Source organism: Triturus cristatus, chromosome 10 (assembly GCF_964204655.1).
Source record: "Triturus cristatus chromosome 10, aTriCri1.1, whole genome shotgun sequence".
NCBI lineage: Eukaryota > Metazoa > Chordata > Amphibia > Caudata > Salamandridae > Triturus > Triturus cristatus.
In genome coordinates this window covers 838,137,020-838,154,387 of record NC_140593.1, presented here as the reverse complement: position 1 = coordinate 838,154,387, position 17,368 = coordinate 838,137,020, and the positions used below count along the sequence as shown (strand labels likewise).

Below are 17,368 nucleotides of genomic sequence, written 5' to 3'. Positions count from 1 at the left end.
TGCTTGGTCCCACCTTCTCCTCCCCCTACCCCAACACCCCATCTCCCCCAACACCCACACCCCAGGATAGGTTCCCTAAAGCTAGCCATCATCCAAACTAATAGAACCATCAACCTTGCCAACATGGAGAGTGAGACGTGTGCCAACCCAAAAGGGACCCAGAGCCCCCCGCCAGCACCCCCCCGCCACGTGTGAAAGAGCCAACAACAGCCCATTGGGGGCCCCAGTAAGGACGTACAAATAGGACCAACTCCCCTATGTACGTGAGGGAAAGTGCCCTCCAACAGTCAAACCTGGGCTGCAGTACGAGGGCAACCATCCCCGCCATCCGACCCCAGCTCAGCCAAATAAGTCCACCGTCTGCGGGGTTACCACTGGAAGTTCAGGTTCGGAATCCCCATTCGTGCTGCCATCCGGAGAGGACCCAGAGCCCTCAAGCGCTCGGCCAGAAGAAGCAGAAGCCAGGCTGGAACCACCCGACTGATCGCCACCACTGCCCGCACAGCTCTGTCTCGTCCGAGGCGACGGTCTGGCAGCGGTAGAGCCCTCGACGGGCTCACAGTGTCAGGGGATCGTCTCTCCACAGCGCTCGCCGGCGAACTCCGCTCCGGCCTCGCCTGTCGTGTCTCCAGCCAGCGCCACGCATCCTGCGGTGTGGTGAAAAAGAGGGTGCTGGGGCCATCCACCACCCGCAGCCGCGCCGGAAAGAGCATCGCATAGAGAATGTGAAGTTGTCGTAGTTTCCGCTTGAGAGCTACAAAGGAGGCACGCTGTTTCTGAACCTCTCGTGTGTAATCCGGGAAAAGCATCACCCTGGAGTTATCAATTTGTAGACGTTGCCTCTCTCGAGCTAGCTGCAGGAGGTGGTCTCTGTAGTGCAGTAATCTCGCCACTATCGGTCTCGGGGGTGCTCCCGGCTTAGGAGGCCTTGCCGGGACCCTGTGAGTTCTTTCAAGGGCACAAAACGGGGACAACCCCTCCGGGGCCACCTCCGACCGAAGCCAGTCCTCCAGGTACCGGACTGCATCAGCTCCCTCCGCCCGCTCTGGAACTCCAACTATGCGGAGGTTATTCCTGCGAGAGCGCCCTTCGCTGTCCTCTGCTCGCAACACCAGTGTCCGCACCCTGTTCTCCATCTGCGTCAAGGACTGCTGCAAGGCAGTCACCTTATCCGGCACCTCCTCCAGCGTCTTCTCGGTCGCTTTCACCTGCTCTTTCAGCTTCCCATGATCATCCTTTAGCAACGCAAGGTCCACTCCAATAGTGTCTATCTTTGTTTCGAGGGCCTCCCGGGAAGCTGTGATGGCCTGCATGATATCCGCCAAGGAAGGGTCGCTCGGAGTCTCCACACCGGGTGTGCGTGTCGCAATCTCCTCGTCCTCAGACCGGTGCCCCCCTTCGGCGTCCTGGAGGACCGCGAACCCCCGTCTCCTCGACGTTCGCCTTATCACAGGTGCTCACCCAGGTCCACACCAGTCGCCACCAGCCGCAAAACACCGTCCGCTCCAGCAGCGATGGGGCAATGCAGCCAATCCGGTCGGCAAGGCAGACACAGCAGGGTAAGCCCCGGAAAGTGCACGGATGGGCAGGGCAGCTACACCGGCATCAACCAAGCCAGGTGAGACCAGGTACCGGCTCCCGCACCCTCGCAGTCAGAGTTAGGAGGATGAATGGGGGCAGCACTGTGCCGCCAACACAACTCGGGGGTCAGCCAGCCACTCGCGAAGGTCCTCCTGCCCACCTCGCCTCCACAGGTCACTCTCGGTGCAGTAGCGCGCCACCTAGATCCAGCTGCCCACAGGTAGAGCCCCAAAGCCTCCACTTCGATCAAGTATCTCGCCTTCACCACCAGAGCTAGCAACCCCTGCACGGGAGCTATGCACTCGTACTGGCCAGTCAAGGGGAGGCCACCCAAGGGGGGCAGTAGTGCGGCGATCCAACTCCAAGCCGCACCGGAGGGCTCCCAGCCAAGCCCCGCCCTCCCCGGCAGGAATCAGGACCAACGGGGGCACTGGGCCAGACAGTCACTCACCACGAGGGCTGCCTCTCCACCGCAGGAACCGCCCAGTAGGCTCACTCCACTTCAGCTAGAGCCCACCATCACTCCGGGCCACACCAGAAGACGAGCAGCGGTTCCACTCCTTCGACCATGCACGAGCGCCCTCTCGCCTGCCTCACCATCCAGCAGGCTGCTCCTCAATGTCCGCTCCGGGCCGCCATCTTAGGTCCAGGCAGCAGCAGCACTCAGCCGCAGCTCTCCTCTCAGCCCGCTCTCTGCAGGCTCGCTTTCTGCCAGTCACCGCTGCGGCACCAGCACCGAGGCTCTCCGCTGCTCCCCCAGGCAACGCACTGTCTCCAGCACTCAGCAGTCTACAGGAGCCTCACCGACAGGCCGTGGCCGCCATCTTGGGCCGCTCCAGGCAGAAGCGCGGTGGGGTAAAGAAACTAGCCCCGTTCCTTTACCGGGTCGTCTCCACCGTCGAGGGAGCGCCCACCTGATCACCAGGTATGCCCAGTCTGGTTGGGGAAGTAGGGGCCCCCGCAATGGCACAGGATCTATTCAAACGGAGGGAGGCCACGGAGGAGCTCCGAGATCCTCGACCGTCTACATCGGCGTCAGGCCACGCCCCTCATTGCAGGAGGATCATCTCAAACATGAGGCACCATTCTGTAGAGCAAGGTAATATGTGGGGGGTCTGGTTAAGACCAAATTAAGGAAGCAAGAAAAATGGAGTGAGACTATGGAATTGGTATTTTATTAGACGCTGCACTATACATTTGTTTATTACATATTAAATTCATTTTGCAATTAGAAGGGCAAGACCAATAAGGGACTGGTCTGTATTCACTTGTCATTCAAACCCAATACCTCCCTATCCAGGCTCAGTAATTTACATATGACACCACATCTCTACATGTACTTTCTCATCTTCCTGCAAAAAAGAATTATGGTTTAAACTAAGCAACATCTGATCAGTTACCGGAAATTTCACATGAAAGGGGTAATAGCATAAACGATACCAAGATCATATACTCTCTACACTCAAAACCACAAGTTTACACTACAAATATATCTAGAAACGCAAGAAAAAGAGCATATGGGCCTGGTAAGAATAAAAATGTTCATTAAGTCCATAGAATTGTATGGTGTGTCAGATGCAACACCCATCTACGTTTTGCTACTTTAATCAGATTTAAAAAAAAAAAATGTTTTTAACAAGAGTCTATTTGGACAAATATTGAAGACTCGTGAATTTCATATTGGCCATTGAACTACATTCAAGTGATACGAAATATTGGCCACTATCTTCTGCAAGGTCAAGACAAACTAGAACTTTCACAATCACATATAGAAGGAAAAACCTCTGGCAGGGGAATTATTCCTGCTGGAATCAACTACTGCTTTAGAAGGGACTACAAACTATCAGCTATAGCTAATCACCCAATGGTACTAATATCAGACTATTGCAAATGGGAAACCTTTCAAGTGAAAACAATGTTTAAGTAAAATTAACCATCAATTTCATATTAGTGACTTACCTTGACAAGCTTTGCCTGCCTGACAATGAGTCATATGGTTGAGGACATTCTTCATGGTGCGGCAATGGGGGAGAGAACAGTCTCGCACCTCTCCATTTGCCTGTTCTCGTCGCTGACACTTGTGAGCATGAAGCAGTAGAACCAGCTGCTGCTGTATAAGTTTTCGTTTCTCTGGGTCAGCAGTAGGCCCTGTTCCTATTGATGGTGGTGTTCCAAGGCCCACTTGTTGTACCTGGGGTTGCATCTGAGAAAAAGAGATGAGCTTTTTACATCCAATCAAGTTGATCTAAAGGTAAAAAAGTACAAGGGGATGCACTATCATCTAAAAGTTATCTACTCAAACTGACTGAAGAAACTATGAACTCTTTACAAGCTTAACCAAACGCACCCACTGGTCCACCCACGCTATATCCTAGAGTGTTTTTCTAAGAGATTATCTCTTGGTATAGTGCATCTGCTTTCCACCAACAGTCCAGTTATTCAAAGTTTAAGACTATTAACAGCGTCACAAAGGAGAAACTTTAACTCCATTAAGCAACATTTATTGTGCCTCCTCTGAGCATAAGGTGGGCAAAGTCAGTTGTTGACACCATGTCCAAAAACCTTTTGCATTTTCCTCCCTTGCCCAGTTACGCTTTCCTTTTGTTTAAGAGGCCTTTTGTAAGCTGCCTTATAAGTCTTCAGTTTGTAAATGATGCAGTCACACAGACCGATTTTGCAGTCCTAATCTCATGCAAACTTGTATTTTAAGTCTTCATGAAGCAGGCTGATCTAAACAAAGTCAAACTACCTTCCATTTCAAACATATGAAGGATCGCTTCTGAATACATCCCATTTAGAAATTTGTACAGGTGGAAGCACTGTGGCAATCATCCTTTTTCATCTAATCTGGGCTGGCTGCTGCCCACTTTAAAAAAAAAAAAATTGTATTCCATACTTTCAATGACAATGTCAGGGGGTTGGTCAGAAAGAGCAGCGGAATGTTACTTTTCAAGTCAACATGACACACAGCAGTTCATATTCTCTTTCCAACCTTTTGACAATTCAGAAAGTGACCAAATGGCACAAATCTTAAATTTTTCTATAACAGTTAGTGACTCTATATTTGTATTGTATTGTATATAGATTATATTTATTGCATAAACCACCCATTGATTTTTACTAGTTGTATTACCATGATAATTGTAAAGAAATTGGCTATTTCTTTCTTAACGTTCACTCATACAAATGTTATCAGAAGTCCGCATAACTCTTCTGGTGGCCACTTGACTCCTTGGGTGAACTAGGGATCTATAAAAAGCCATTTGCAAGACATAAACATAGCATTTATGCTGGAAGCACCCAATCAAACATACAGGCGTTACACATGATCTTCCTAACGGGACAGCTCTTTTGCCTCCCTAGAATAATACTGTAATTGCATTTATATTCTCAGATTTAGCACTTTTACATCCCTTAGAAGGTTATATAAATGTGCCAAAGTAGAAGCAGCTATATATTGTTTCCCTTATATCAAGAACCAGTCAGGCTTGCACCAAAATTTTATTTTTGCAAACACTAAGCATTGGGTGTTTTCTCTCTGCTTACAACTGATTCAAAGACACAAAGGCTCTTTAGGTGTGGTAGTGGTTTAATGCAATTGTCTCTACCATATGTTTGGGCACTGAGATTCTCAAAAAACACTGACAGACTTGAGGGTTCAAAAGTCAAACCCATTCCATTTCCATGGTAGCTGTTCGCAAACAAACTTAACCATCGAAACAACCGACCAAACAGGAAGTGCCTTTGAATACCTCTATGCCACTACCCACAAAGCTGTATAAAGTAGAAACATTGATGATTAAATGGAAATATTAAAAAAAGATTGGGAAATTACCCTATTTGATTATTTGTTTCTCTTGAATATTTAAGTTCTACAAGGAAGGAGTAGCAGTCTATTTTTTAGGATTATTCTGGTACAGCTCCCTTTACTGGGTATTATGAAGGCAAAGTCTACGATCTGACAGCATTCAAAGCAAGCTCACCAGAACAATTTTAAGTCTCATAAGAAGGGTTCAACTCAATTTGGAAATAGTCTCGCTAGTCTAATCACCAATTTCCCCCTGTCCCCAGCCACTCAGCCAGCAAGGGTAGTCAAGGGCAAGTACATGATTGTCCGTTTTCATGCAATTCCTTTAGAGGATTTTTCACTTTGTGTGTGTAGTAGCCTCAAGCACATGGAACCAGAGCCATGGGCAGATACTGGCCACAGTAGGAAAGGAAATTTCTCTATTGCGTGATTTGTTAAAAACCCTTGCAACAATATACAATAATAGAAATTCATTGCTAGTGCTTGGGTTTGATATAAAATTGAAAAACATTGTGGACGTCTAATCTCAAAAGACACTGAGGTCCAATTTAAACAGTTGAGAGTTAAGAAAAAGAGACATTGTGACATAAAAAGCTCTATAGCTTGATGCACAGTCCATGACACACTGCGGATAGTGTTCAGTTTAGGGGGAGGATTTTGAGTCTTCCTAGTAGGGGGGGGGGGGGGGGAGGGATTGTATAAGAAAACAGTATGGAGAAATAGACTCCGCTGCTTATGCCATGCCTTAATGATGGGTCTAAAACATCTCTGTAGATCAGTGACCGGGGAAGGTAATCTCAGTGAGGCAAGGAATAAGGTTGCCTGTCCGACCATCGTGCGCACATCTCGCCTCCTCTTGCTTCTTAGATAAGCGAACAAAGAAGCACCATTCCCCTTCAAGATCTTATGCTACAGTAGATAAAAGCATTGCAAAGTGAATGTTGGCCACAATTGGAGAGTCTGAGGAGGAAGTCACTGGATCTACCTTTATGTTCCACATGGTCCCCAAGACTGCTTTCCCTAGTTGATTTAATTAAGGTATATATCAAGCCGACGCTGGTAGCCTTGCAGGCATCACGGAAATACATGTTTAAATTGATAAAACATGGCTGCTTTTAATCTTTAGACTTTATATATTACAAGACAATGCACTTAAAATATACACAAATTCAGATTTCTTCTTCAACACAGTTGAGCGACAGTATAAGCCTCCATATTATGAAGTCTTCAGCACTTCAAATGTTGACAGTCATTTCAGCAAATCATTTAACATTTCCTGTGTCTTTCTTCAATGGGAAACCAGACTATAACAAAACTAGATGATTGACATTTATTTGCAGGAAAGTAACTACTTATATTCTCATGAAATCATTGTAACATCCAGCTGAAATGCTTAATGTTCACTTATGACCAATATAGAAGCACATGTTATCTCACAACTATTTTAAGAATTAGCAAATTCAGGAGATATTTTTCTACAGAATTAACAAAAACAAATTTATATTTAAGAACCACAACACATCTCAAACCATACATACATCTTTTAATGATGCACAAGTTGAAGGCTGTTTAAATAACTTTTTATAGTTCACAAGTACTGGTAATGCCAATAGATCTGACTTACAAATATTAGCACCTCTTCAGTCACTGATGGGCTTAAGCACTTAGTAACTCATCACACAAACTCATTCACTCATCTTTGCCCTCATACATCCATTCATCAACCCATTGATTCATCCTTGAATTTACCCACTCACCAATCTGCAATAAAACGGACACAAAAACTCACAAGCATATGGAATCTAAAATAAAAAAAGGCAGAAATAAGAAAACACATCACCACCTAAACAGGGCGTGCATATGTTTGCAATACAAAAATATAACGAAAAGTAGTAGTAGGTGGCTGTACTGTACCCATATTAAAGAGAGTATGTAATTGCAACATAGAAAAGCAATTTGTGGGTTGTTTCGAGAGGTGAAAGGAAAATGTTACTTACCCTGTAGATATCTGTTCATGGCATATAGTGCTGCAGATTCACATGCTGTGCATACTCCTGACATCTAGTGTTGGGCCCGGACGTGCACAACTTGTTTTTGTTTGAAGACATCTTTCGGGAAACGAGGCATAGTGACTTCTCCTTTAGTTAGCATTAAGCATGAACATAGACTTCATAGTTAGATTGCTTCCCACCAGACGGATACAGTTGGCTACAGTATAATAAAGATGTCCATGCATTAAGAAGAAATGATAGACGAAGGAAGCTATTTGCAACAACTAAAGACTTTCGGGGAGGAGGGTGCACAAGTGAATCTACAGATCTACATGCCACAAACCGAGGTCTACAAGGTAAGTAACATTTTCCGTTTGTGACGTGTAGCTGTAGATATGCACACAGTGCATGGACTGGAAAGCAGTTTTTCCTCTAAGGCAGTGGCTCGCCAGAGCATGTTGTAGAACATTGGAAAAAATTATGCAAAACAGCTTAAAGCGCTTCGGCCTGCTTTCTCGCTAGGAATTCCATATTATAGTGTTTAGTAAAAGTTTGCGGTGTGGACCAGATAGCTTCATCAATGTCAGTTATTGGAATGTTGCCTAAGAAAGCCATTGAGGCTGCCTTTTTATGTGTAGAATGTGGCTTTTTAGGATCTGTGTGATCGTAATAAAGTTTGTTGATGACGAGGACAATGGCCAGTGAACGGCAGGGGTGGGGGAATCATATCGCCCGACGCCCGAACCAACAAGAATTTTATGAAGGGCAAGAAGATTTATTGTCTATTTTGTCCGGCGGACAAGTAGACATTAAATCACAAAAAAGAAATGAGCTGCGGGCGCTCTGGGGCTCACAGGCAATTGAAAAGCCTTTGGAGGCCTCTGACTGGCTGGAAGCCCATGACTGGGCTCTATCTAGTCAGTGATTGGCTGGGGGAGTCTTACGCTAGACGTCAGTGTTCTAGCGTGAGTTCCACACTGGTTCAGCCCACCTGCTCTTAGAACCCGGCTGCTGAACATGAAATGGCGGGCGCTGAGGCACGAAACACATTTGCCTCTGTCTGGGTCCCAGCGCTGCGGGCCGGTTGGCCTTGTGGTCTCTCTGTCACTGATTGATGCAGGGCTCGATCGCCCTGTCCATTGGGATCTGTCCAGGGCAGTCCACTCATCTTTGGTGCGCTGCGAGGCACTTCCTGGAATCGGGAGCGGAAAGTCGCCGTCTCTGACACAGTGAATACTTCACCAGCAGGCGAGTCAACCTAATAATGGGTTTTGCAGCGGTCAGAGCCTTAAGAAAAGTATGTTAAGTGTTATGCTCCATGGAATGGACTGTTATCAGTGGGCGTGGGGGCAGGGTCAAATGTGTGGAATAATTTACAGTAAGGCGGGAACTTCTCCACTGCTATGGGCTGATCAATGAGGCGCGGCAGGCGCCTATTACAATGCAACCAGTTCAGCTTTCATAATGACTGAAAACACAACAAATGGAGTCTCACTATTTAGAGACATTGACCTTTACTTTGTCAGTCTGCTTTTATGGACGAGGTCGCATTCGGGGGCACAAAGTTAACCATTATACTTTAACACCTGGCAGTCTTACAGAAAAGGCAGCCTTGCAAGATTATGCGTGCGCTGTAAATGGAAACATTTTTTAAACGCCATCTTTTTTCCTGGGGTTAAAAAATAAAGCTGAATTTGAATAAAAGAAAGGCCACATAATGAAGCAGGCAGAAAGAATCTTCTCATTCCAGGCAATGTTATGTGTGCAGTGTATTTCACACAGTTCACTGAAACGTGGGCCACTCTTGGTGTCTGAAACATCGCAATGTCACATTTTTGCCTGCAGTCTCCGTTCCTAATACCATCCCCCACAGTCTTTCTTGCCTTTTCCTTATTCCATTACCTCCACCTTCCCTCACTGCTTCTCGCTTAATCAGTGCCCCCACTTTATTTTCCAACCTTGCCACTGCAGCAGAGGAAGAGCCTCACGTCCGTGTCAATTTTATAGACTTAATCTGGCAAGAAACCGGTTATTCTTCAAATTTTGGGCTCATTCCTGTTAGCCGCCCTGTACCTTTATTTGGTTGCATTTCCCGTCTCCTCTACCTATTGTAAACAGCCCCCACCATGCAAAGTGCTCTGGCAGTTTGTGCTAAATAAACAGAGCCACTGTAATGAAGCTGCAGAGAAGGTCTAAATTATGCGCAGGGTTGACTAAATTATGTGGCCAAAAAAATGTAGAATTATGTAGCAGAATGCAGCACATTTTTGTTTATCGTATTACTTCATGTTTTTTACATCTGTATACGTTAACACTGTCAGTATAAATGTTTTGCCTTATTACTTTCAGATTAACACCCAAATACAGCAATAGCAATGTAAAAGTGACCTCACTACTTGTCATGGGCTTTTCACTGTGTGGCAGGATGGTATACCCTCTTTTTTAGAAACTTTTGATCTATTTGAGCTAGAATCAACATTTTTGTTAAAATATGCAGTTTAGGCAGCATGATTATGTGGCAAATTATGAGGAAAACGTCTCAGCTGTAGGATCTCATTATTAGAGTGACTCTGTTATAGATCACGCACGTACACAGGACCTGCCATCAGTGGGGGACCATCTGTCATTTGCAACGATGTAAAATGGCAAAAATTGCAGAACCGAGTTCAATATAAAGCAGAAATTATCAGAATTTACATTTGTAGGTCTCACAATCTCGTTTTATTGACAACTGCATGAAATTATACAATATTCCCACCTTAATTTTATGCAACCGCTGTATTGCATTTTTGTTGCACAGTTACGTCAGCAGTAAAAATGAGCCCCTACCAGATCCAAGGAAAATTGACACTGCCCCCTGTGTGAGTATTCATCCTATGTAGACATAAAGGATTGTTTTTCTTTCCCTACATGATTTGACAAGTAGCGTTTGTCCAGTGTGCTGGACTTTGTGCCTTCTTTATGCATATGCCCATTTCGAAATATCCTAGCATCATCACTTAGACCCTCAGAACGCTCAGCTTCTGAAAAACCCAACTGATTGCACACTTTGCTGCAACGTTAAAACCTTATCTTTCACCAGGCTTACCAATACTCGTATGTCAGCATCCGCCAACAGAATTACAGGAGTTTCCAAGAATATAACTGGCACATCTGGGTGGGCAGTGGGGGGCTGGGGACATTGGAATGAGAGAGACAAGTGGCAGAGAATTTGGATTTTAAAGAAAAAAAAGTGAACTTCACAAATTTAAGTGAGACAAACTTGCACATCTATTGTGGAGCTGCACCTATTCATGTTTTCGGAGCTTACTCTTCCGGTTCCATTACTATACCACTACTGTGCACAAGAGAACCCTGTTGCTACTGCCTGTGCTGCATATGCTCCTTGTGTGGGAGAAGAATGTGGAGATTTATCAGTGACTGCACAGTAGTATAATCACACCTCACCTGCCCAGGAATGTAAAAGGAGAGATTGATTTAACTGCCCAGTACTGCCTCTTGTGAATTTGTACTTGTGGATACTGCCTCAGTGAACCACACCATTTTGGTTGCCCCAGGAATAGTTCATAAGCTCTTCCAAAAAGTGCAGTTATTCCTATCCACACGTTTATCAGATCATGTTCACATGTGAGTATATTTGAAGCTGGACAGCTATGAGTTCGCCCTAGGATGAAGAACACCCTTCTATCCTACAGGTTCATATTCCGACACAGTGCAGACTGGTAATTGACTACATTAATTGAAGTAATTGAAGTATACTTGGCATAGACGGTCTTTAGGTACTCTCTCTGCAATTGAAATTTTGTCACATGCATACTGGTTGATAATTGGTAGCAGTGCACACTGACACATCCACCCACATACTGTACAACCTGCCACTACAACAGTTGCATTTAAGGATGCATGACCATGCACTGCATAATTTACTTGCGCTTGAAATAATGTTGCACAGTATGTTGCACTGATTACAGTGCAGGTTCTCGCCGTGCAGACCCACCATAGTGATTTATGGAATAGGTGGGGCAAGCAGATATCTTCCCAGGACAAGTAGATTTCTGTAAAAGTTTGTCCATTGGCCAAGTAGATTTTTGACAAATTTCCACACCCCTGGAATGGGTCATTTGACTTTAAAAAGATTCAATATGTAGAGTAGTGTTCATTCAAGCGAAAAAGTCGACAAGATATGTTTGATTGTGTACAAATGTGGGAGAAGGAAGTGCAAGAGAGTGAGGAAAGAAGATGCTATAGCAGAAAAAGAACAGCGAAAAACGATATATCAAAAAGCGTTAGAATTAAAAAATAAAGAGATTAAGGTAATGAAAGAAAAAGAGGAAAGGGAGAGTCGTTTAGAGGTAACTGGCCAGTACCCTATTAGGCGCCCCATTTATCCCATACTTAATAAATCTCAGGATGATTCCATCTTGTTAGATCGACCTCCGCCCCGTATAAATTTCCCTCTGCCCCCGAGAATGATCTTTCTGAAGAAGAACATCTTTCTTCAGCTGATAAAGACTTAGGAAAACAAGATGGGCGGCAGACTCGTTCTACTTTGACTGTTGATGAAAAAGCCACTATCAGATCCACTGCTCGCAAAGAAACTCATGGGACTACTTCTGCCCCAGACCTTGTAGCGATGGTTCAGCAGTGGAAGGATTTAGAGCAGTTATATTTTGCAGAGAAGTTTGCCAGGGAGGTAATACTTGGTTATAGAAACATCTCTAAAAACTTAGAGCCCACTGATATCAATTCTGATTATAAGCAATTGAGTGATGGAACTTTTCTTTTTTCAAATATACCTGATTTAATTAGGCGAGTAGTTCAATTAAGACATGATACACTACATTTAAAAGTGGAGCAAAAATCAGCTAGTAAAGTTAAAACTGCACAAACAGTTCAGACCCCAGTGCAAAAAGAAGAAGCTTTGGGGACATACAATGACCCTAGTGATCCTGTAGTTACTGTGAAACCAATGCGTGAAGCTGTGCCTTTGTATGTTCCTCCGAAGGGTGCGGGAATAAGTGCTGATTAAGATTCAGATGATGCAAAGGGATATTTTGTCTAAAATTGGGTCTATACTCCTTGGAGTAGAGCAGATGTTATGGCTCTTAAAGCTGCTTTGCTTGACCCGCGGAAAAATACGGCCGCTTTCTATGAAGAAGTGGAAGACGCCATTAGCTCCTGCACTATGACCTTGACAGATATCGATATGTTTTTTGGACTTCTCTTGCCCCCTGATATGTGGAGAACAATTCGGAAAATAGATGATAATGTAGCATATGGTGATACTTGGCTGCATTTAGAAGAAATAGATGAGGCTAGAGAGCCTGCGCAGAAACCACAACTAAGTTAAAAACTCTCCTACCCACCAAGAAAATAGATTGGACAACGTTAGCAACTTGTAAACAGAAAGCGGATGAGTCCGTTTCTGATTTCTTTACAGGATTTGAAGAGACATTTCATTACTTTAGTGGACAGTCATTGACAGATGACACGGGTAAGCATCTGTTCGTAGGCGAATTTGTCGCTAACATGTAGCCAGTAATAGCTAGTCACCTTAAGGCCAGTGAGAGTTCGTGGACTACGTCTCCCCCAGTCTCCCTTTTGACTATGGCCCAGTATTATGAGCATCAGAAATTGTAAGAAAAAGGCAAAGAGGATAAGAAGGTTAAGGATTTAAAGACTAAAGTTATGTTGGCTCAAGTATATGGTCCACCATTCAGAGGTGGTGGTAGAGGTGGACGTGAAGTATATACCCCTGGTGTACCGCCTTTCTCTCAATCAACTTTGTCTTCTGATCAGTGCACTTATTGTAAAGAGATTGGACATTGGCGTTCTAAGTGCCCACTTTTGCAAGGTCAGCAGTTTCAACGGGGTCAATAAAGTGTGAGAGGACACCCAGGGAATTCAGGACATAGGGGTGGAATAGGAACGCATCCCAGGTTTGAGGCAGTTGATCATGGGCCAAATTATTCTAATACTTTTGACAGACGAACAAATGTCAGATTATTCGGCTCATGGTCTTGGGGATTCTGATTATGCATAGGAATGCCTAGGATGGGGTAAGGAACCGGTTGAGGTCGCAGTAGATCAGAAAGGTCCTTATGTTGATGCAAATGTCTTGGGCTCTACTGATCGGTTTCTGGTTGATACAGGAGCTACTCGTAGTGCTCCGTCTAAAAAATTGGTTCCTAGGGCTCCCCTGTCTGGCGCAATGATAACTTTGATAGGATTCGATGGGACACCTACATCTAGCCCACTGTCGCAGCCACTTGCATTTAGTCTTGATAAATTCACTGCAGAATGTCCATTTTTGCTTTCCCCTACCACGCCGGATAACACTCTGGGTATCGATATGCTCAAATATTTTCGTGCTACAATACGTTGTTCTCCAGAAGGTGTGAGTGTCATCTTAAATGTTAACTATCCAATGGCTGAGAGGTCTTGTCTCATTAAAGAAGCTATTGCTCTGGCATCGTTACCTAGTACTTTATGGGCTACATCAGATACCGATGTGGAACAAATGGTTATTCCACCAGTGCATATTCAAGTGAAGGAAGGTGCTTCATTGCCTCGACTGCCTCAATATAACATATCTCGGAAAGGCGAGGAAGCATTGACGCATTTTGTTCATGACTTGATCAAGGTGGGGGTTGTGGAAGAAGTCCCTTATAACATTTGCAATAGCCCTATCCTTCCTATTTTGAAAAGAGACACTGATACTAACATTTACAGATTTATTATTGATTTACGAGAGGTTAACAAAATTGTGGTGCCTCAATACCCGGTAGTCTCTGACATCACGACACTTCTTACTATGGTTCCTCCTACTGCCACTACATTTAGTGTAATTGATTTGAAAAAATTTTCAATACCTATTCACCCTGATAGCCGTTATTTGTTCGGCTTCACCTTAAATAATAGATCATACAGATTCTGTAGAGCTCCACAAGGGTATACAGAGAGTCTTAGCATTTATAGTCAGGCATTGAAAAGGCAGATTGATTCTTTTCCTGTGCAGAAAGGGGTGGTTGTTATTCAATATGTCGATGACATCTTGCTGGCTGCCGATACCCCCTGAGCAGTGTAAAGAAGGAACACTGGCATTATTATCATTCCTTGCCTCTCATCATCACAAAGTATCTCGGAAGAAATTGCAATTTTGTAGACAGCAGGTTACCTATTTAGGTCACCTCCTGTCTAAGGATGGACGTGCACTCACACCAGATTGCATTCAGACCATTTTAGACAACTGTGCCCCGTACTCAGAAGGACGTCAATGCACTGATTGGCCTTACTTCTTTCTGTAGGCAGTGGATCCCTAGCTTTTCATACATTATTAAACCCTTGTTGGCCCTTTTAACTAAAGACACTCCGATGCCTCTCCCATGGACTACTGAATGCCAGAATGCCTTCCAACCGCTACGTCAAGCTCTTTCTTCGGCACCAGTATTACGAACTCCAGACTACACTAAGACTTTCACACTCTATGTACATGAGAGGGAAGGTTGTGCCCTCTCGGTTTTAACACAGACACGCGGTGATAAACAACGTCCTTGTGCATATTTCTCAGCTGTCCTTGATCCAGTTGCTCGCGCGCTGCCTGGTTGTTTCAGAGCGGCAGCTGTGTCCATACGTCAGAGTGAAGGAATAGTCTTGTCACAGATTGTGTTAGTACCTCATTCAGTCGATGCCTTGCTAAATCAAACAAAGACACAGCATCTGACTATTGCCCACTTGACAGGATATGAAGTGACACTTTTGGCCCCTCATATCACGTTGAAAAGATGTTTGACTATGAATCCTGCTACATTATCGCCACTTCTAGCTACCCAGTCTCAGTCATAAGAGCTACATGATTGTATATCCCTTACTGAAGGGAACACAAAGGGTCGTGTTGACCTGCAAGATACACCTTTTCTTTTTTTTAGTGTTGATGGGGAATTATGGGTTGATGGGTCCTGCTTGAAGTTACCTGATGGCACGAAATCTGCTGCTTATGCAATTACAACACTTCAGACAGTAGTTGAGAGCTCGTATCCCACAGAAGTCAACTCAAGCAGCCGAGTTGATAGCACTGACAAGAGCATGTGAGCTTAGAACAGCTTTGCTTATTAACATTTACACAGATAGCCAATACGCCTTCAGTGTGGCTCAAAACTTCGGGCAGCTTTGGAAAGAAAGAGGCTTTCTCACTTCACATGGGACACAAATAGTGCATGGGGAATTAGTACATAATCTCCTTACTGCCTTGACCTATCCTAAGAAAGTGGCAATTGTTGAATGTAGCGCACACAAGAAAGTAACCGATAAAATAGGAGCAGGCAATGCCTTTGCGGATTACACAGCTCGAGAGACTGCAATGCAGCAAAGTACCACATCTATGTATGTAGTTAAATCACAGGCTGAACGTTGGCATGATGCCAGGCAAGAGGTGCTGGACATGCAACAATCTGCCTCTGTTGATGAATTAGACCTACGGTCCAAGGAGGGAGCATTGGATGATGAGGGCTGTTGGAGGAATACAAAAATGACCAAATGGAAGTTTCCCACAGCCTATTTACACCCTATTATTCACATGGCACATGGGCCGGCACATGTTGGAGCATCCTCAATAGCAAAGCAACTTATGCAAGTTTGGGATCATCCAGATATTGTCGGTACGGCTAAGAAAATAGTCCAGTCTTGTCTTATTTGTCTCCAGTATAAACCTGAAAAGGGAACACAAACTCCAACAGGAGGGTTTGCAATACCCACCGCAACTTTTGAGGTCCTGCAAATGGAGTACATCCAGTTTGAGCGTTGTAACAACCTAAAGTATGTCTTAGTAGTAAGTTTGTGCCTTTAGTAAATGGATGGAGGCATTCGCTTCGAAAGATAACAGTTCTTACTACAGCAAAGGTGCTCCTAAAAGCGTTTTTTCCCCAATTCGGCACTTGTCGAATTTTGTGGAGTGACAACAGATGCCATTTTATTGGGCAAGTTGTTGAGTATCTCATGAAAGGGTTGGGAATTAAGCAGAAGTTTCATGCTGCTTTTCACCCACAATCAGCAGGACTAGTGGAATGTTATAACTCTACCCTAAAATTGGCTAAGATACAGGCCTCCACATCTTTGAAATGGCCTGATGCACTTCCCGTTAGCATTGCTATCCATTAGATCGATACCACATACACGATCTGGTCTCACACCGTATGAGGTGGTTTTCGGAAGGCCAATTAATATTTGGGGGATTCCTAAGCCACGCCCTATACATGATGTACCCTATGTATTGATGAATTACTATTTGTCTCAGCTGACAAACAGTTTGTCTTCCATTTATCAAAAGGTTCAGGAGACTCTTCCAGACAGGTCGCAAGGTGAGGGCCACTGCTTGCGCCCTGGCGATTACGTGGTAATCAAGTCCTTCAAGAGAACCAGCTTCCTAGCACCGAGGTCGTGAGGACCGGAGCAGGTACAATTGGCTACCAAGACTGCAGTTCGAGGGACGAACTCGAAGAACTGGGTCCATGCGACACACTGTCGAAAAGTGTTGCAAGACCTAGTGAGCCCAGCTGCGTTGGCAGATCACACGATATCCTGGTCACCGAGAAAGGACAAGCCACGTCACCTGAAGGATCTGAGGAAGTCTTCCAGGACCGCACGATTCCTGGTACATCTCGATATCAGCTGCGACCCAGGAAGAAAGACACTTCATTGCTGAAAACGACTGTTTGAGCCACTGTCCTGGGTGGTTAAAGACTAACTTCAATGGGGGGGTAGCCTTTTAGTGACTATTCGTCTCAATGTTAGTCAAGAAATCAACGCCTGCCCAGGACCTTAGGGCACCATTTGTTTTGTTGGTTGTCGACGAAATGAATATGCCTAAGGAGAAAAAACCAACTGTTGTAAAAGTTCGTAGCAAAAGAACAATGATTGTTACTGGACTCACTTTGACTGTTGTTATTGCTGCTATAACATGGATTTCTTGCTATTCTTTTCACTTGTTGCT

General features: G+C 44.7%; 1 protein-coding gene across 2 annotated transcripts in view; it reads right to left on the bottom strand.

The window, feature by feature from the left end:
• The window catches only part of CREBBP (CREB binding lysine acetyltransferase), a 1,382,831-nt gene that overhangs the window by 1,171,123 nt on the left and 194,340 nt on the right, over nucleotides 1-17,368 (bottom strand). For both annotated transcript variants that reach the window (XM_085628465.1, XM_085628466.1), the window contains exon 4: nucleotides 3,541-3,784. In XM_085628465.1, coding sequence (XP_085484591.1) covers nucleotides 3,541-3,784 — 244 coding nt within the window. The remainder of the gene's footprint in view (nucleotides 1-3,540; nucleotides 3,785-17,368) is intronic.